Here is a 21,581-nt window from a genome sequence, read left to right as displayed (position 1 = left end):
CCGGTCTGGCCCTAAAAAGGCCAGACTTAATCTGACTCCAATTCTATGGTCACTGAAGAGTGTTCGTTTACTGGTAGATCAGAGGAAAAGACTCAGGATTCAAAATAAGACTCAGGATTCGTCCAGTTAAAGTTAATAACAAGCTTTAGTGAATGATATTTGCAAAATACAATAAACTTGTGCACAAGGATCAGATTACTTCAAGATAAAACAGCCTATCGCTAAAACCTAGCAAACAGACAGAGTTTCCCCCAGCATCTGATGCTGGCTAACCCAGAACCTTTACTTTTTATTCCCTTTCTCTGCTTCATCCGTCTAACGATATGTATCACATTGTATAAACGAATGACCTCGACTTCTCATTCCCAGCTCATAAAGACAGACTGCTATTGTTAAATTTGAACCTCTGTGTTTTTTTTATCTCCTTCAAACTTACGGAGTTCTCCAAGAGTCAGGTCATTCCACTATACTTTGTGTCACACATCACGCGCTTACAAAACACTGACCTTGTTGCCTATTCCCCCCTTGATCAGAGAAGACTTTTTCATTTCAGGCATTATCTCACCCTACTTTTGTAATGTGAAATCACTGTAGAACTAGATGGCCTCTCAAAACCCAGGGAAACGAGACAACAAGGTCAAAATCATGAACTCTACAATCCTGTTAGCTTACTCTCACAAATATATTCTAACAATACACCTGTGCTTTTCCTACTATGACATGTCAACATGTCTGCCGTTAAAAAGGTCTATTGACAGGGAACTAGGGCAGTGATGCCAAATGTGTGGGTCAGGACCCCCTTAAGGGGTCACAAGATAAATCTATGGGTCTAAAGGTGCATCATTTTCCTTATGATATGCCGTTAAAAAGAATCTGAATTGCCTATTAAGCTTTGGTCACCCTGTTATATTCTGACATATGCAACCTGCAGAAGGGTAGCAAGTAGACATAGTATCGTTTTAAGGGGTCACAAACAAAAACAATTGGGAACCACTAAACTTGAGAGCAAGACAGGCTTAATTTTTTTTTTATTCAGTTTAAATGTGAGTCTTGACAGCTTCAGAGCACACTTGTTTATTTAGAGTTGAATCAGATTCACTTAACTTCCATTGCCATCCACAAAAACATGCTTTGTCTTTTTGTCACAAAGCAAAGATAAAACCCAAATGATGTTCTTTGCAATGGACATGAGACACATCACTGCTGCTTTAGAAACAGGACACCACTGGTCCTAGATGGCAGTGCTCAGGTTACCCTTTGTTTACCGTACTGTCAGCATACCTGAAAAAGGAACATCGTATCTGGTGATCAAGAGCTTCTCTCTGACACACTGAAATAGTAAAAAAAAAAAAATCCAACATCATCAAACTACACATCAAAATCACAGGGATTTATGTAAAAACTGGGTTATGTGTTACGTGCTGCTTTGTGATAATAGTACATGCAGATGCCTCTTGAGCTAAATAATATGCCCCCCAACATTTGCATTTACGGTGCATCTGCATAATTCCAAGTTTCAGTGATGGTTGGAGGTGCTAACAGCTTTAGATGATGTGAACAGCTGCAGCACAGGGACCATCTTTATCACCAGAAACAGTGGAAAGTGAAAGTGAGTAATCTAATTTTCTGCTTCCATCAAACTCGTACAATCCCACCCTCTCTGGTAAAGCCTTGCGGGAACTTCACTTGGTAAACCCTTTGGTAAATCTGTGGAGAGAAAAAACTCTGGACTATAATCCCTTTTAAGGGGATATGAAGAGGCTTTGCAGTAAACCTCCACTAGCCACGAGCCAGGCTGAAAGCACTGTGCACTTGTTGTCACCCTGGACAACCAAAGCCTCACACGACCAGAAACAAACCCCTTTTTCTTTTGTAGTTTAACCCCCGAATCTCAGCAGTCCACCTTCATGATTAATAATCTCCAAGTGACAACTTTGGAAACACTAAACATTAACCTAATTAAGAAGAAGCCAATGTCAGCATTAAATTAATCAATCTAAAAACCGGAACAACTGTGGCTGGGTAGCTCACCTGTTAGAGCATGCGCCCATATTTGTGATATAATGTGGTGCAATACTGTACAGTGCAATACGGTTTTGTGTAAATGAAACAAAACTAACCGACTGTTATACAGTGATATACAAGTTGAATAAAGTTGTACAATCTCAATCATATTCAAAGAAGAGAGAAGTCTATTTTTGTCAACAAACATGGTTTCAAAGTGCAAAAATTTCAATGCAAAGAGCCCATATAACTTCTTATTCTTACCATACTTATCATATTCTAAATACAAATTCTAAAGTAAACACCACCTCATATTAGTGTATGGTTTCAATGTTTATTACAAAGATCACTGATTCCCCTCATTCTTAATGTAACAGCCTTGCCCTGGTGATTTATTACTTAACCACCACTGAAATATATTCAAAATTGCACTGTATTGAGTGTTTGTTATGGTCATATAAATTGTGGTTTAATATTATGTTTTCCAGAATTACATCATCACCGTAGCTTTCTGGATTTAAGATGATTAAACTTACAAGTGTTTGAAATATTTATTGTTTGATGTCTTGGTAAAAAACTAATTCTTTGGTTGATATTGAATAGAAAAACTAAACCAATACAGTGAAATACATAATTTTGCCTTTATAAATGTAGGACTTAAGTAAAATCTAACTGTAGACTGTATTTACACCAACACAGCATACTCAATAAGTAAAAATAGCATTTCAAGTAATTTGTACCCTACATCATTGCACTCATTTCGTCATTGCTAATTGTCCTGACAGAATGACTAAACGGTTTTGATGAGAATTCATGTTTGACAGCAGTATTTGATGAGGAACATTTTTTATTTGAAACGCAGCAATTATCTAAATTCACTGATAAACATAGCTCTAATGTTTTGATGCGTTGTTTAACTTACTATGTAGGCTAATGTATAATCATATTGCCGTTTTCATTTGTGTGCTACCTTAGATTTTAAGGCCAATATTACTGACGCAGTATAACTTTGGATTCAATGTTTTGCTTATGAAATTAAACTGTAATGAAAACTGAGCCAAACCAATTATTTTTTTTAAATGGTCATAAGTTGGTGACCCTCTAAAACAAATGTAGGCCCGCATTTGTATGATTTTTTTCCCATTATCCCATCTTTTCAGTTACTCCTTACCAACAAAGCAGTTTATACTGTGAACACCACAGTATGCCATTATTTCACAACGTAAAGCCTATAGCCTACAGTGTACCAGTAGTACCAGAATTACAGATGACAGTGTGGCCTACTTATGAGAAAACACGAGACCCACCTTGAGTTTGCAGCCTCTGTATTTCCATCTCTAAAATCTGCAAAACAGGGGAAAGTTTTTTAGACATCAGCTGATTACTGCTCAGTCTTGTATCCATCTCAGAGTATCGGGGTCAACACAGCCAACACTGTTGATAGTTTTAGACAAACCTTACAATTAGTCTACTACTTTAACAAACAATTATGCGTGCAGCTTACCGTCCATAGTAACAAATCCGAACGGGTTCCCCGTTTACTCAGTGAATGGTTTTAATTATTAAGAGTATAGACATCTGAGCATGCTGACCTGCTGACCGGAAGCTCTTAGCTGACCAATATCAACTTCAATGGTATAGTCATGCTCTTTGAGGCGGCAGTATATACCTACCTGGACACGAGGCAATTCAAGGGAAGATAAGGTAAATGAGGAAATGTCCAGTGATGCTCGCCGCGGCACCGCCTCTAACTCTACCATCTCTCAGCGTGAAACTGTTCGCACATTCTCGCTGGTTTTACCCGGATAAAATTCCTCCGCTGGCCCACACTATTTTTTTTTTTTCTTTCTTTTTGCCTAATTGGCAGAAAAGAGAGGATTTGTGCAGCCATTTGTCATTAACCAGAGGGCCTCCCGTATTTATGCAACTTCAACCCAATTATCCTCAAAGTGCTCAGTCACATAGCAACGAAAGTTCTTTCTGGTACTCTGAAAAGGGCAGTGGACAAGTTGGATGAACAGTATTAATACAGAAATCAACAATACAGCATACATGTATACATGAGATTTCCTCAAGTTTTATTATTTTTTTCATTTCATTAAATAAAAACTAGCAACCAACCCACTTACAAATGGAACACACTGATATTTCAATGATCTCAGTACTGATGCATCTGCTCAGCTGCATTTTGAAAATATTTAGCAGCTTTTCACACAAGCTGTATTCTTGTATAGTCACTTTATTCATTCAAAAAAGGTCACAGGACTGGTCTGTGGAGATGATGATCTGATGAGCTCCAGTGAACTGAGACCCCTGGTGGTCACAGTTTGGATGTCTGTCTCTTACCAGCCACATTTCTTCACTACAGCTCACGCCAGTGGATTGAGACCAGAGAAAAGTCATTACAGAAAGTAATATTTGAGCTTTGTGGAGCTGAGATGATAGCAGTGGCATGAAACCCTCTTTTACCTCTTGTCCCTCTAGCACTCATGTCTCTTGGAAATTACTTCAATTACACCTGCTAGAAATTATGGTCATGTTTAGATACAAAATTATAGTATCTGCTTTTTCTGGCAGCACCGGTAGAGGAGTGGTTTTGATAGCTGACAAAAGCAACTATGACATTGAGAGAATACTTTGACATAACCAATATAGCATCACTGGTCTCATACAGTGTACATAAGGAGGAGTAGAGAAGGTCATTCATTGTAGTACTCAAAAAATGGCAAAACAAAACAAGAAAAACAATAAATGGGCACAAATCAGTCTTTATATTTTATTCACATATGTTACATTTTGCATTAAATGTCCAAGTCATACTTTCTGGTCAAACTCAGAAAGTTTGAGTCAGCACCTACAGTAATGTACTGTATTCTCTCCTCACTCATACAGGAGAACACACAAGAGCTTTCAGTTACAATTTACACCCATTACTCATTGGCTATTTGGTTGCGGTCATTTACAAAGTGGGTACTGCAAAACAAAGAAGAGAGGAGAAACTTGGTAAACAGAAAAGCAGCATGCATGAATTCAAGAGAAGGGTTTTTCAAGTGTTAACTTGTTCCTTTAAAAATTCCTTGATGCAACACGATGTGGCCCAGAATTCCAAAGCCAGATGTCAGGGATATCAGCAGTGTGCTGTTTATCACTCAAAAACATTTATCTTGCAGGCACGACTGGATACATTTCCTCTTTTCCAGAAAAAAAAAAAAAGATGATAATCAGAAAATGAAGTAGCTAAGACACTTAAATAATGGTGGCTTAAAGGATGTCATGCACAGTGTATAACAGATACTCAAGTCTGATAATGTTGTTATGTTGGAATGCAACTATTAATCACAACTGGATGATGCATGAGTTAGGGATAGTCATCGCAATAAATGCTCTGTACTGCAGTTAGGACTCGACAGCCGACAATCAAAAGCATAAAAAGGAAAAACAACTTTTTTGACAGCACAGACAGATGAGTATTGACATTTCTCAAAAGCAACTCACATTTCATTGAATTTCATGGAGTTTCATATCTTGAGAGAAAACTTTGACAGAACTAATATAATATTTCTGCTCTCATATAGTGTTCAGTTTTGCCAGTGCAGCAGGACACCATATCTGTGCAATGACATTTTCTTTCAAATTTATGCTACTTTAAATTCTGTATGTTTGACTTTAGGTTTCTGTAGAGCGATGACAATGACTCTCATAGACCGGTTGTAGCATTAGCTGTTAGAGTTAGCATTAGCTTTCTTCTTCAGAACCAATCTGAAACAAGAAGCTCTATGCGATAGGGCAGGACTACAAGATCTGTAGTGAGCGTAATGAGGTGACCGCATACCTCCTTGAACAAAGTGAGTTTGAGTCAACATTCCCAGCCATCTACCATAAACTCAAAGCACAACCATATAAAAAAAAAAATCACCAAAGTTAAAATTACTTACTTGAACAATGAGCAGCAGCATTTATTTAAATATCTAAAACATTTTAAACAGCAAAAACAAAAAGAAATTCCTGAGGATGGATTGCAACTAGACCCATTAAAAAGAGCCTTTGCGTGTCTGCAAAAAAACTCTAGTGTGTTGATGGGTGGACTTGTCCTGCCTACCCTCACATGTCAGCAGACAATGAGTGCACATTGCAATATCACCGCTACACTCATCAGGAGCTTGAAACTCATGCCACCACAGCAGAGCACATTTGGATAAATAAAAGGGATATGCATCAACATCATCAGACATGGTGTCATAAATAGTAATCAAACTTTGCAGGGATATTCAGCACTTGATAGATAATTTATATATATATATATATATATATATATATATATATATATATATATATATAGACAGGCTTAAAAACACCTGTTCCATGCCAATTGAATTTCTGGGCAAAGTTGTGCTTTTTACTTTGATCTTACCAAATTCTGTTTTTCCCTGTTGAAAACCACACAATAAATCACTTAAACACACACACGTGTTAATCTTTAGGCATGATTGTACACCAAACTTCACATAAACCAAGGCTGTGGCAGCAATACCCTCACTGGGATGTTTGTGTTTATCACGTTATGAGTTCCCATTTATTTTAAATCGAGGCAGACACATAAGCCAGAAAAAAAGAAATCTTCTCCGTCACAGGTTGCTGTTTTCAGTGGACTTTGGAAGATCTTAGAGTCCATTATAGTGAGGCCCCCAACGCTTATTGATGTGATCAAAGGTGTGTGAAACCCACTGTTGCTCCAACACTCGATACCTCTCTTCACATAAGAAGAGAGGCTTGCCACGGCTGCAGAAAAGCCAGAGGGGAAAACAAGTGTGAGAGCTGTGTTTGTTTTCTCTCCAGCAACACATTCTTAAAAACAAACTGAGTCCCATTTTCATACTAGATCCTAATTCAAAGAAGGTTTTGAGTATGTTGAATGTTTGTACTTGAAGGCTTACATGTACTAAAAAACATGTATGCATAAAAAAATTATGATGATGTCATGTTATTGTCCACTACCTGCAAAAATAGTATTCTATGACAATCAGAACAGATACATACTGCAGAGTATGTATAATGGAACTCTGACACAGCACATGAGTGTTAAAATGTTTTAACTGAATACGATGTTAGAACTTGCAGACCAAAAAATCTGAACGTGTATGTTAAAATTTGCACTTGTAAAACTAAAATTTGCACGTGTAAAAAATATTCACTCACGTAATCTGAATTTGAAGTCACAAAAAGAAAAAAAAACACGAGAGCTTGTAAAAAACCATCTGAACTTGTAAATTGAAATTTGCACTTATAGAAAATATTCACACCTGTATTCTGAATGTGAAGTCGCAGAAAAAATATTCACAAATGTGTAGATTGATATTTGCATGAACACAATGATAGCTGCAAACTTGTAATGCAACATTTACTCGTGTACTTTATTTTTTATTTTTTTTTACTCAGGTTAATTTTCCATCACAACCACAACTCAGTGATTACAACCTCTCGAATCTGTCACTGCAACTTCACATATGTTCTCTCTCGCATCACAAAGTGGCGAATCTGCGCCTCGACTTTTGCAACATTTCTTACGATACATTTGGTGCAAAACTAATTTCCTGCCTGCTTGTGAACAGAACAGGAAAGTAGGTGCACCAGAGCGGGGAGTACTCTGCCGGATGATTTAGCTATGTAGCATGGAAGCCTGGTGGAATAGCAAGCTAAGCGTTAGCTAGTAACAACCAGCCTGCTTCTAAATAAATACCTTTTAATTATCTTAACACTTTTAAACAGTCCAGACGGACCGTCACCAGTGGGGATCGGCCAGCGTAGCAACATTGTTATTGCCAGAAAGCTTCGCCGCACTGACTCCGTGCCGTCCGAGCTCCAGCGGGACACGGAGAGCCCCGCACCCGGTAGCAGCGGCACATCCCCCCTGGAGCTCACCGCCAGTGTTGGTGGAATAGCAAGCTAGCGGGCCAATCCCCACTGGTGACGGTCCGTCTGCGGCTGCAGGACCTGGAGCTCACCGCCAGTGTTTCAGTTTGACTGTTAAAAAGTGTTAAGATAATTAAAAGGTATTTATTTAGAAGCAGGCTGGTTGGTTACTTAGCTAATGCTAGCTTGCTATTCCACCAGGCTTCCATGCTACATAGCTAAATAAGCCGGACAGAGTTGTCCCTCATCTGGCGATAGAAACCCTGCTTTCCCCGTTCTGTTGGCACAGAGCTCCACGGCCTAAGTCCACAGGTACAAATTAGTTTTGCACCATATTTACCTTCATAGATAAGGTGTGTGTGTGTGTGTGTGTGTGTGTGTGTGTGTGTGTGTGTGTGTGTGTGTGTGTGTGTGTACCGTAAATCGCGGTCCTCCTCTCCGTGGGCATCAAGGTAAACCGAACCCCACAGGCAGAAACGATGTCCACGGATGATGATGATGACTGAGGCATTTATCAGTAGAAAGATGCCTGTAGCTGCGCCACAATGTTGGGAGTGCTGTCAAAAAATAAAAGATTTACAAATGATCCTGACACTGTCATACAGCTATGCAAATTCAGCTTGCAATGAGGCATCCAATTATTATTTTTGCTCCAAATTTGGTTGTTGGTCCTCACGTGGAATAATAAAAAAAATAACAACAATAAATAACATTATGGGCCTGCTTTTGAAGCACTGAGAAACTTACCAAAACACATTCACAGATACCCTGCTGTTTGCAGCACACGCCTTTGAGACAGACGAAGGCGCCACAAACAAGGCAGAGTGCGGGGTCTTTTGGCACCTTTTTGCAGGCAGTGCAGGCCTTCCTGTGATAGTACTGGAAGATGATATTGTAGTTGTCGGGGAGCTGGAGAAGGCGGGGGGAAGCCCACTGAGGTTCCTGGACAAGCAAGGTCTTCAGAGGAGAAGAAAGACAGAAATATGTAAAATGTACTAAAATCTGTCCATAAATGCACTAGTCATTAATCACTTTGTCCTCCAACTCTTCCCTGCTCAACCCAAAACTCTCAAGTAAAAAAGACAAAAGATAAAGTTTCTTAAGCAAAAAAAAATGTTGTCAGCCTGCGCTGAATTAAAATAATTCACCAGGTCTCAGCTTTCCTAGTTTTTAATGACTTCCTTTGGCTCTGAAATGTTATAATAAATAACGTCCTTTTAAGTATTAGCAACCTAAATTGACATGCAAGACACTTAGTTTTTACCAAATGATATACAGCATCCAATGTTACTGCAATGCTGACTGCCAAGGGCATAAGGCACATGGCTAGTTATGCAGTCACTCTCTTCAGAGACTAACCGCTAAGGACCTCATCAACCAAGGTTGAAATTAATTTCAAAGTGTCAATAGCACTTGAGTTTAATGAGTAGTTTAGAGGACATCAAGTTCAAAATACATGGTTTGCATATTTATTGCAGAGAGTATTCAAACTATTTATTTGAAACTCCAAAGCCAATTAAAGCTCAACATCTCATTATACTGATATTTTCAGAATTTAAACCCATGCTGCACAATGAAATCCACTGGGAATTAGCTTTAGTTTGTTAAAGAGGCAGAAATACTATAGTCATACTGAATGGTGATTTATGTTCAAATTCAGCTTTGAGTCCAGATTTACAATTTTTTTTAAAAGAACACATGGACAGACTAACTTTTTATCTCTAAACGTTTTTTTGACGTCTCATCCACATGTGATTTTAATGGGATATACTTGCTGTCTTTTGTTATAGCACGGTCATTTTATATATAAAAAATGACCGTGCTTATTCTCTCTCTCTCTCTCTCTCTCTCTCTCTCCTGAAATTCACACACATACCAATGATTGCTCAGCTTGCATCTGAAAGAGCCCTGTGACCTCAGTGCACCACTGTGACACCAAGTCAAAGGAGCTGACTGCCCACTTCAGACATGAGGCACTGTGCACAGTGTTGGAGGGCGGGGCCGAGGATAAGAGCCCCAAACACACAGCCAAGGACGAGAACTCCTCCTCCTCCTGAGAACACACAAACAAAAGAAAACAGCTGAAGAGGTCACTCTCTTTGCTTTCACCAACACCTGTGCCTTATGGGAAGTCAAATAATCTAAACTCTAGTCTACCAATGTGCTGAAACCATAGACTGTATAAAATATGGAGTAATCTCCATGACGTCAGCCATTGGTTTCTGAAGAACAAAAATGTAGCTCTAAGTGGGTGGCTTGGGCAGTCGCCATCTTGGCAGTGCCTAACGCCCCCTGCTACCAGCTATTCCAAAAATGGGCAAAGAGGTGAAGCGTGGAGGAGCTGAGGCAGGCCAAAGCCTACAGTCTATGCTAGCCACCTGTGACTACATCCACCTATCACTTAAAGCGGCCCGCCCTTAAAGAGATATTATGATTAAAATCCAGCTCTGTGTCATGGCAGTGTGGCCAGTGTGATAAGAGGAGTGGTTTGCTGGCCGTGCATGGTTGTACCGAGCCACTTTCATCTAAACACACTGCCCACACAAATATGACACAAATCTCAATTAAAATCGGCAAAGCTTCCCTTTAATTATGCATAACTTTAAGCCTCTATATAGTTTAAACGGGTGAGATATACAATCAATTCACCAGTCACAGCACATCATGAAGTGGGAAATTAGCAATAGAGACCAAAATCGTTTTTTTTGGACCATGTTGTAAACGTGTTTATTTCTGCTGTAAACTTTGGCATTTAAACATGGGGTTCTATGGGGATTAGTCTATATCCTTTGCATGCTACTTCTGGGATTGCTCCGGTGCTGCAGGAAATTCCGCCGGATGCATGTATTTTCCATTTCCTTCCGCTTTCTTTGTGTTGGAATTTTAAATTCGGGTACAGAATATTTCGTTATGTATTGACAGGTGCAATATTAGAAAATCTCTTCTTTTTTTTTCATTACATCTGCATTTATATCAAAACCTATAGACTTTCACACATCAACATGTCATTTATTAATATGTTTTAGTGTCTAAATGACATATAAACATCTTTTCCTATTATATTTTGCCTGGAAACGCTTCCAACACGCTTGCGTGTCGCGTGAAAAATAGGCTTCGGTTCTATTTCTAGCAGGCACACGTTTTCTGAGACATGCGTGTCACGCAGGCAGTGTGTAAGCTCTAACCTGTTAACATGGGAGCCGAAATATAAACGGACACGCCACACAGCTGAGTGTGTAACCGGCCTAAGACAGCTAGCTGACGATTCTGATTGGTTTAAAGAAATGCCATTAAACCAGAGCACGTTTTCCTCCCATCCCTGAATGCTATGTGTGGTAACCAAACCCTGCTTCAGCACGCTTTGGAGGAGGGTCTGGCAAAGCGAGACTAATGGGGATTGACTTGCTTTTGGGGCCTGCCATTCATGGAACTGCAGTTGTTGGCACTTCAACGTTGGCTTTATTTTTCAAGCTTCATTTTTTCAGGAGGTTGCCACTTGGCTGAAACGCCTCATGTGTCTTGTATTGAGACATCAATCATGCTGGTTTCATGTCATCATCATGAGAAATTTAACAAATATTGTAGACAAGATCAGATGAGCAGAAATATTGACCAAATAGGGCTACAAGGGTAGGGTAGCTTCGGTAGATAGGATGACATTTATGATAAAACATACCAGACAGCTAGTTAGGTTGTCTCCGTAGAGGTGATGCTGCAGGAGGCAGGAGAGACGCAGGAAGGGCAGGCAGAACTGTTGAAGGCTAAACTCGATAGATTGTGGAGACCACACACTGGAGATCAGCTGGAGAGGGAAACAACAGTAACACTTGATCAATAACCAGCCAACGGCTTGCTGATAACACTGTGATGTATATCTCCCCTGGAGATATTAGATCACTGTCTCTCAGGGTAATGGCCAATTCATTGTTTAAAACAAAATGAAAAGGAGCTGAGCAAAGACAAGACTGAGGGGAGAGAGAGCACTCTCCTGGAGGCCGAAGTGCTAAACAGTCATTTTAGTGCCTCACCATTAATGTTTCTTCAGCGTTCACCTTGTAGACGCTGTTGTCCTTCGAGAGCTCACTGATAACGTGACTTAGCAGCGCTTCAAAAGATGTCTCCGCATTTGCAGCATTCTGTGACAGAAAATTAAAACGTTGACAATATGCAATCAAACATTAAAAGACCAAGATTTACACTTAATCTAGCCTATAATTTCCTCTGACGGTGAAAAAGCATCCACGTCAGTCAATTAATTGCCTGTTTGAGCTGAATTAAGGGGAAAACATTAAACCAAAGTATTTTTTAGCTGCCGATAAAAAAAACTATTTCCATATTGTTGCAGTCCCTCCCAAGGCTCATCTAGGTTTAAAAAAGCCATTGTCTTGTAATAGGAAAGGAGGATGGTAACACTCTGGTACACCTATAAAACTAGGTATTAACATGAACTCCAACTGATAAAGCCATGACAAATATGGATCTTCAACAGTCTAAATTAGCCCTTGATCCCGGAAGGCATGTGTGACTCATTAGACAGTTATTCCTTAGTCATCCCATTGAATGATTTCACAGATGGATACACGCTGTTTCTTGCAGAGAACATGTTTTATAGCCTATAGGCATTCAGAAATTGATAAGACTATCAAATGACCCTTAGCCAGAGACAAAAACATATAAAAAGAAATAAAATAGTCATGGTATTAACAATCTATTGTCAGTTTTCAAATATATGAATGCCGCATTTCACGTGTGCATCTTGCCACTGTAGTCCTCCTCTTACAGTAGGTATAAAATGTGCTGCACTGTAAAATATAATGACTTATGCAGAATAAGCAGCGAACAATAAGTCTTTCCTTACAATATAACTACTGATAAGTGGTAAAGACATTACTGAATGTGTGTTCTGATAAAAAAAAAATTCAACTGGTTTAGCTAGTATTTTATATATCGGAAAAAAGCTGCATGCATTTATCAAGCTGAAGGTGGTAGAATATAAAACAGCAGTCTTATCTTGTCTGCCGTCCTTTGTCATAGATTTATAGGGGTGGAATTTCAAGTCCATGGATTTCCTTCCTCTAGGCTCGGATCTTTGCTCAGACTGCATCGTTTTTAACAACTTCAATTTAATTACAATGGCGTTCCACCAAATATGGATGCTGTCCTCATTGTGGATTTGAAATCCATCTTAATGGCAGCTTGTGAATGCCTGCGCTACTGTTCATGACAAGTGTAGTAGGAAGATACTAATCCAAACCTCCATTATGGATAGAAACACCCTAAAGGGGATGGTTTCAGCTATTTGTCTTTTGAAATTCAAGCGAGCTACTCACTAATACAGATTTAATAGACCGAAGACAGATAGCCAATTAATGCAACACTCTCCAGCAATCACACTTTTCAAGATAATTAAGATCGACTGTGAAAATCACGTAAATGAAACCAAAAGGGGCTCAATTCATCTCAATACTAAGTCATACGCAATGATTTACTGTTGTTGTAGACTGGTTCTAGGGAACAATCAGATGATACAACTGGTTCAACAAGCAGGGGACACAAGTAGACTTTTAACACCCTTTGAAAATGTTACCCAGCAGCGTTGGAACTGCACAGAGAGCAGGAAGTACAGTAAAGGTTCTCTTTACACAACTATTTCAGCAGTACTTAAAAGGTTTTATGCTGTCTTAAGTGCTGGGCCATTATATAATTTACAGTATTACCTTTTTTGACCATTTCATTAGTTTAGTTCTGTTTAAAACTAATTAGGGAGTAAAGGAGATAGACTGACTAGTGTACCGATAGCCATTGAAAAACCTTTATCGGTCGACCACTAGTACTGACTACAGAGGACCATGTAGGCAATCCACACAAATCGGAAACAACAAGAAATAAGTACAAGCCCAGAAATAATCACAATATCAATAAAAGAGAATACATATGTATTCAAAAGAAGTAGGTAATAGGCAGCATATTACATCACTATCAGCAAGGTCACAACAACCCAGGTGACTATATTACCTGGTCTTAGGGCTGTGACGGTATAGTATTTTTCTTATCGCGGTGACGAAGCAACATATCACCGCGGTATGGCGGTTAACCGCAACCCCCTTACAAGAGTAGCGTAAATTAGAGCGAGAATGGCAAGGGGCCTTAAGTGATTGACGTCAGTGCACGTGTGGAGAGCAAGCGGTAACGGAGAGCAGCGTATGAGTGCTGCTGTGAGGAAAAGCGAGAGGAAAAAGAGATAGCAAAGATGATGTAAAGTAAACAATAAAACAACAAGCTTGAGCTTCTCAAGACACAGTGGCTTTATCTGTTGTCAATACCGCCGGTAAAGTGAATGGCCGTTACCCCCCGATAAACATTGGCTTAACCCATAGCACAGTGTTTCCATTTCAGCTCAATGTGAGTCTTTACTGTGTTTTTCTGTCATTTATGGTCACTCTGCTTTCTCTCATCTCCGTTGATCTATTCCACAGACAGTTCAGAAAGCTCTATTGTCAATAAAGTAAAAAGAAAAAAAAAAGGTTTGCCGACAATGCCAAGGGCAGACGCTCCGCAGCACAGCGGTCTTAGCAGCTGAGCAGACAGAGTGCTCTGTCTAAGATAACCAATATAAGCTGCTCTGTTTAGGCTACAAAACGTGCATGCAGGCTGAGATTCAACCGTTCGGTTTTGTCAGGATTAAGCTATAAGCAGAAGGAAACTCCGCTAGCTGATAGGCTAATGTGCAATGGTAAACACTGCAGCGTTAACGTTAATGTGTCCACGTCCACCTCAGCTCAATGGACTGTCCATCCTCATGTGCAAAGCTGAAGTGACGGGCAACTTGCGTTTTTTTTTCTCTCCATAAACTCTTGAATGTAGGATAGAAGACAGTCGATGACGGTAACTACACAATGATTATTGCTTTCATTATATGTCATATCACACAATATCTGTTCTTCTGTAAGTTACACGAGCTAAAGGTAAAAAAAAAAAATATGCGGTGATGACGTCATGACCGCGGTAGTGGCACGTCACCGCCGGTATTGCGGTGATGCGGTTATTGTCACAGCCCTACCTGGTCTACATCATTTAAGCCTCTAAACATTACAGTAACTAAAGAAAAATTTAAAAAAGACCTCACTTTTACCTTCTTGAGTGCTCCAGATGTGCTCCAGGCCTGCCTTTCTTCTGGGCTGAACTTGGTTGAAAGTGCAGCCAGAGCCTGGGTGAACTGCAGGTTGTACAGCATCTTCACCACACAGGTAAAGTGCTCTACACAGGGAGAGAAGGTGACACTGATTATATAAAGTGGGAACAAACAGAAGTGGAGAAGCACAATTTACACAGATAAAATATGAAATAATTAATTCATAACATTACTTCAATATGTGAATTTAAAAAGACCTTCTAGCATAAAAAAGGCAGTTCAAGTGGGCTGGCAGCTATTCACAGCCGGGGCATTGTATTTAGTTTCTCAGTTCGGCATAGAGAGCCTCAGTGAACAGTATGCAGGATAATCGGCAGAGCATTTCAAGTGGAAAATGTAGCCTGAAGGATATTTAAGTTTGGTTTAAAAAGAACAACAAAGAGTGCAATTTTGCTTTATTCTTCTCAAACGGCTGCTGACAGCTCCACTGTCCTGGTCACTGTGAGTGTCAGTACACACAATTAAACGGTAGAACTAAAAAAGGTTGCCATCCCTTTATAGCAACCCTGTGCAAATGACTCCTCAGGGGACTATTCATGCCTCAACCTTTCTATTTCTCTAAAAAGAAAAAAGAGCCCTTAACAATGATATGCTACATGCTATGAAACACCACCACCTTATGAACAATCTGACAAACAAAAAAACATTCCTTGATGAATTCTAAATCATGATTTAAAAAAAAATAAAATAAACACACTAAGGATATCTAACTATAACCTTACCTATTTTAGTCAAACGCTTTCAATAAATTCATATTTACTATGTTCCAAAAAATCTCAAATGTCCCTGCCAGCGGTCAACCTAATTCAGTCATCAACAAAATGATCTGCCTGCTGTGACACTTCTCCCATTAAACATGACTGTAGTGCATTGGGCCAAGTCTTTAGGTGGCACTCTACCTTTTCTGGTGAAGGGCTAACATGGAGGAGATACAGCGACAAGGGCACGCGAAGGAGGGGCAGCCCTCCCATCACTGGGGTCGTGTCTCTCTGATCCTCACAGCCAAATAATGGCAACAAGAGCATAGATAGGAGATGTGAAATGCTTCTTTCCAGCTCTCAGCCCTGATTTCTACTGATAATCGGGAGCCTTGTAGAGCAGCCACTGAGAAACATCCCTACTCTCTTATAGTGTCATGATGCATACACAGGAACTGTACCTTTTCGCAGAGGCTGTGGCATTGTCAGCACAAAGATAATCAGGAGGGATGGGACATCTCGAAACAGCATGGGTACCTCAGGTCTCTTTTCATCAAAGTCGCTGCAAAATATGCAAAAGTGATTGTGATCTCTCTCTTTTTTTTTTTTTTTTTTTTTTTTTTTTTTTTTTTTTTTTTTTTTTTTTTTTTTTTTTTTTTTTTTTTTTTTTTTTTTTTTTTTTTTTTTTTTTTTTTTTTTTTTTTTTTTTTTTTTTTTTTTTTTTTTTTTTTTTTTTTTTTCTCTCTCTCTCTCTCTCTCTTCTCTCTCTTTTCTCTCTCTCTTCTCTTTTTTTTTTTTCTCTTCTCTCTCTCTCTTCTTCTCTCTTTTTTTTTTTTTTTTTTTTTTTTTTTTTTTTCTTTTTTTCAATGTCGAATGCATTGCAAGGACTTTAAAAAGCATGAGAGCTAAGGTCTTGCAGTGTATATTGTTTTAAATTTTCTTGACAAATACATGGCATGAAAAGGCCCATTCCTGCACCGACTTCCTTAATGTAGCCCTGGTTACATATTTGCATTGAGTGCCGTCTCTATTTAAATGTCTTTCATGTTCTGTTGACAATTCAGCGAGGTTCCAATCGGCACTCTACTCTTGAAAGGCCTAAGGCGGCTTGGAATAAGAGAAACTGCACTAAAAGAATAATACCTTTCATTACCAAAGCACTCAGCGGTTAATTCCACTGTGAATCAGAGGAAAGCCTCAGAGGATGGAGCTTACAACCCTGCTGTGACCACTGCATACAAACTATTTGCACGCTGTAAAACATTCATGCATTCCTCTTTGGGTCATACAATAAAATAAGGCAAGAGCAATGTTTTGAGTCTATGAAGAAACATTTCTCTTTGTCCTATTTAACTGGGCTAGATCAGGTTCACTGCCTAAGGGTGTCAATGACAGCGCTCCCTCACGTAACCCAAACAAAGTATTTTTAAACACCAAATGGCTCTTCTGAGAATACTGTAGGGCTGTGAGCACTTTAATAGTAACAGGTGCAGAAGCTGTCTTACAACACTAACAGGGAGGAAAGGTTGTTTAAGCTTATCTTGTATTGTTAAGTGCTGCCAGTAGTTTATTTTTTGTTTTTAGTTTTTTTTACACCATCAATCCTGACGACCAAACACATTTGTGCATGAAATAAATTTTCTGATGTACAGTATTTTTCAAGATTCAAGACAAAAAAAGAAAAAAACGAGTGTGTATGTGTGGTAGAAACTATGTATTTTACTAACTACTGGTAAATGCCGTGCTGGAGTGGTGTGGTGCAGTCGTTCTATGTACAGAGTATTTTACAGGGTGGTTTTGCTCTCTGTGGAGTGCCCGGTAATTTGTGAGATGCAGCAATTATTGGTATCTATGGAAACCACGCATGGTCCCTTTTCTGTTTTTAGGTCCTCTTTGTGTGGAGAAAAAGCTGTTGGGGGCGGGATGAAATGATGGCGTTTAGAAAGGGGACAAAGTGGCCCTTTGATTGCATGTTTATGTCAGGAAGGAAACGTGTGTCAGAAAGTACAGACGGGGTGGGGGGGGGGGGGGTGGGGGGTCCACAAATGTATGAACATATTTATAGATTTACTGTTAGCAGAGGTACTTAAGAGAGAAAGTCACTCACTATGCCTCTTTGCTTTGTGTAACCTGAGTCAGCTTAGTCCAAGGGTTGTAGGCTGAATCAATGCTGTACAGACGCATGTGCATGGCCAGCACATGGAATAGCTGATCTGAAAGAAAAAGAAAAGAAAAAAAACAAATCACATCATTATTATGTTCCCCACAAGGTCCAACAGGAACAAAACCAGCAGGTGTCTGTTTATCTCAGTGTTCATTGTCATAGCCCACCAGCAACCAGTGTAGATCAAATGATGAAAGCAGTTGACTTGAACTGACTGCAGGCTAATGGTTTGGCTCTGATAAAACCAGGCCAGGCCAGATGGATACATGGAGTGCTTGATAGCCTCGAGCAACTCTTTGGTCAGGTCACACCTGTTCATTGTGAAACTAATGGAACATGAGGAGAGACCCCCTGTGCACACACAATCTCTCGTGTACACACTAGCTTTTAAAAGCAGGACAATTCACAACCTCGATTGTCTTTGTCCAGAGCAAACCTGTTACAAGTACCAACATTTATGACATTATAGAAAACCACAAGATGGGCAAAAGACAGGAAGTCATTTTAGATGTAATATATTCCAAAGTGAAGAAAGGTCCTTGTCTTTCTTATTAAATTTAGAAAATAATGTAACAATGTATTCTGATTATGAACTCAATCTACATCATCTAAAAGCCAGAAATCAAAAGAGCACAAGAGCAATAGATTTAAATCACATATGAACCATGTTTGAAACCAGCGGCACTAAACTGATCAGTTTCATCTTCAGGTGAACTCAACAACCTTCTGTAGAACCTAAACCTTTTTCAATAAGCAACACTAATCCTATTTTATTTTGTTTTACAGGGAATTATGATGCTGTAGCAGCAAAAGTGCTTCAAATAATCAGCTCTGCCACTTGACTTGTGTGAACTGCCAATACTTAATGCAACACTGCCCTCTACAGGTAAATAAAGACACAGCATAAAGAAAGCAAAGTGTCAGTCCTTCGTTGCATCCCATTTGTCCTTTCTACTGCTTGTTTCCTCTCTTCCCTCACTACCACTCACCAGGAGGGAAGGGGATGGAGAAGGGAAAGGGGAAGGGGAGAGGGAAATAGTAAATGAGAAATAGAGAAGAGGTGAATCAAATCAGGGATGTCTTTTCCTGCCATTGTCATAAAATTGCAAAATATATACAGATGGAAAAGGCTTATTTCAAGCTTCAGGTCCAATATTTGATCACAGCTGTCCTGCCAAACCAATGTAAAGCTTTAAATAGCTTGTTTTCATTAAAAGTCCCTTAGAAGAGCTTACTCAAAGACACTGGTGTCGTAGAATGCAAAAACATTTTCTAAAAGGTTACAATACGTCTGCTCTGACAAAGTTGCTATAAATCAAACAACAAAGTGTGTTATTCTGCTTTCTACACTACTGGGAAAACTGTAAGACACTGGGCAACAAAAGGAAAAGAGAAGATAGTAAAGCAAAAGAGGAAGCATTTTAGAGTAATTAGAGGTGCCCTCTGTGCGAGAGAGTCTTCAGCTATGAGTGTGAATTCAACAGTCATTCATTTAATTATTTAAAACTGTGCCTTTCAAACTGTGACATATATTCCTTTCAGTTCATGGAAAAGGCCGGTCCTCCATCACCATACACTTTTTTACTGAATACAATCTGAATGTGTGTTCACTTTTTGTTGCAAATATTTGACAGTTGCATGTGTCCTTTCAGGGCATGCCATCATACAGTGGTCTACATGTAAAATAACATCAGCTACACAAAAGAATGAGGGAGGTTAAATAACGCAAATACAGCTGTCCAACACTCACCAAGTACTGCAAGTTTGCACAACTGAGGTCAACATGAATAACATGCCTTTAAACTCCCTACACAGTAGCAGCCACATAGTCCCCAAGATTAATTCAAATATTTGCAGTTAAATGAACCAATGACATGCTATTTGGAGGCTGACTCTCAATAGAGTTGATTTAGCCCTTTTCAAGGGAATTGTAGGCAGCTTGCCTCTGTGGTCCATCATATCCTCATCAGCTCAACAGAAAAAGTGCCTACTGGGAAACAGGCTTAGGAACCCCATGAGCTCTCAGTTAGCACACGTCTGCCGTTTTCCTTCAAATCCATTTCCCTAAGAAGAACGAACACTAATGTACTGCATCTGAGTAAATTTGGCCGTTGGCATGGCTACGTGGTTAATGTAGCTAAAATATGGCAAACCTCCACTGTGAAATCTCTTTTCAGCCACTAGAGGATGACAGGCCATTTCACTGCAGCAGCCCCAACTTTGACAGAATAATTAAACAAAACAGAAAATGGGGTGTAGTCTGTAAAACAATCTTAACTCTGACACATACATACACTTTCTTTTGCAATATCCCAGCCTTCATGCAAAAATATTTAGTAAGATTTTAAATCAGTCAACAATACTACAATGAATGCTGGTAGTGGTTGATGTTCAGTTTTGTCTTTGAGGAACCAAGATCCCAGTTTTCATCCTCCCCTTGATGCATGGTCTTGTCAGCTATGACACAATCAACTAAAACAGCACTTGACCCATTTGTCTGCTTCATTTACCCCAACTGCTCCCAACAGCTCACCTGGGACAGCATCTAACCTTGCCTGCCATTGCAAAGCGACCTTTTGATTTTTTTCTTTTAATGGTTCAGCTGTAACACGGAAGAAAGGGTTTGATCTCAAGTCAGACACTTTATTAGACAGGGGCTCATGGGAAATTATATACAGCCCCCTGCATTAACACATGTCACTATAACTGTCAACCTAACAGCAGAACACATCTGACATAGCACCATAATACCATTTTTTTTTAAACCGTGAAAACACTGCAGGTCGCTGAAAAGCAACAGACAAAGCATGGTTAAACAGTCAAAACTCTGCATAAAATTAAAAAGGGACCAAAAAAAGGTATTCCACTTGAAATAATGTATCAGACTTACACATTGCGAAGTTATACGATTTTGAGGAGAAACTGTATTGATATAAAAGTTAAAGATGTCTAGGAGTAACTACTTACTGAGACATGAGCGTTTGGCAGCTGCACTGGCCCCTCCAGAACATAGGTTTCCTCCCCGGTGCACAAGTTCCAACTCCAGGTTGGTCCTGAGAAGACAGAGCCATGACTATTATGAGGTAGCAGGTACACATATGAATATGAATATGAATATGAACACGGACACACAGACACACACACACAGACACACAGATACAGACACAGACAGACACACACACACACACACACACACACACACACACACACACACAATCTAAAAATGATCATTTGCTAAATGACTCATCTCCATCTCAATCACTCAGGCTATGTCGAAAATATTTATATACATGCTTGCAAAGCAATATATATAGTACCTTTCATTATCAGTGAAGGTGGGGTTCAAACACCACCCCACCCAGGGACAGTTAGGAACCCATGTTTACCCCAGACATAAACCACAGCCATGCAAGAGAAGGGAGATTAAAATGTGTTGGCCATTTCTGACAGAACAAAGTTAACTGGGGATTATTATGGTTACATTAATTGGTTTCCTTGACTGAGCTGAATATTTCAACTTGCCATCACCTTATTAACTTCACTTTAGTCATATTACAATTTGTGCTTCACCTATAGATAGTTGGCTAATGACAGCATCATAGCTTGTGTTGGT

General features: G+C 39.4%; 2 protein-coding genes across 10 annotated transcripts in view; both read right to left on the bottom strand.

Moving 5' to 3' along the window:
- Positions 1-3,782, bottom strand: part of myo3b (myosin IIIB) — a 70,710-nt gene extending 66,928 nt beyond the window's left edge. For 4 of the 8 annotated variants that reach the window (XM_039818231.1, XM_039818233.1, XM_039818232.1 and 1 more), the window contains exons 1-3: positions 3,678-3,781; positions 3,312-3,348; positions 1,282-1,330 (exon numbers count right to left, since the gene is read on the bottom strand). In XM_039818231.1, the coding sequence (XP_039674165.1) occupies positions 1,282-1,330; positions 3,312-3,348; positions 3,678-3,764 (173 nt within the window). In that variant the 5' untranslated portion in view covers positions 3,765-3,781. Of the gene's footprint in view, positions 1-1,281; positions 1,331-3,311; positions 3,349-3,508; positions 3,643-3,677 lie in introns of those variants that run through there. The other 4 variants (XR_005641003.1, XM_039818235.1, XM_039818238.1 and 1 more) reach the window with 4 other exon arrangements.
- Positions 3,783-4,756: 974 nt separating this feature from the next.
- The window catches only part of ubr3 (ubiquitin protein ligase E3 component n-recognin 3), a 46,879-nt gene continuing 30,054 nt past the window's right edge, over positions 4,757-21,581 (bottom strand). For both annotated transcript variants that reach the window (XM_039817841.1, XM_039817842.1), the window contains 10 exons: positions 20,936-21,021; positions 17,912-18,017; positions 16,266-16,366; positions 15,047-15,171; positions 11,943-12,050; positions 11,591-11,716; positions 9,791-9,967; positions 8,662-8,871; positions 8,332-8,471; positions 4,757-6,783 (listed from right to left, as the gene is read on the bottom strand). In XM_039817841.1, coding sequence (XP_039673775.1) covers positions 6,666-6,783; positions 8,332-8,471; positions 8,662-8,871; positions 9,791-9,967; positions 11,591-11,716; positions 11,943-12,050; positions 15,047-15,171; positions 16,266-16,366; positions 17,912-18,017; positions 20,936-21,021 — 1,297 coding nt within the window. In that variant the 3' untranslated portion in view covers positions 4,757-6,665. The remainder of the gene's footprint in view (positions 6,784-8,331; positions 8,472-8,661; positions 8,872-9,790; positions 9,968-11,590; positions 11,717-11,942; positions 12,051-15,046; positions 15,172-16,265; positions 16,367-17,911; positions 18,018-20,935; positions 21,022-21,581) is intronic.

The sequence above is a fragment of the Perca fluviatilis genome, chromosome 12 (assembly GCF_010015445.1).
Source record: "Perca fluviatilis chromosome 12, GENO_Pfluv_1.0, whole genome shotgun sequence".
Taxonomy (NCBI): Eukaryota; Metazoa; Chordata; class Actinopteri; order Perciformes; family Percidae; genus Perca; species Perca fluviatilis.
This window is presented reverse-complemented; position numbering and strand designations above follow the sequence as displayed.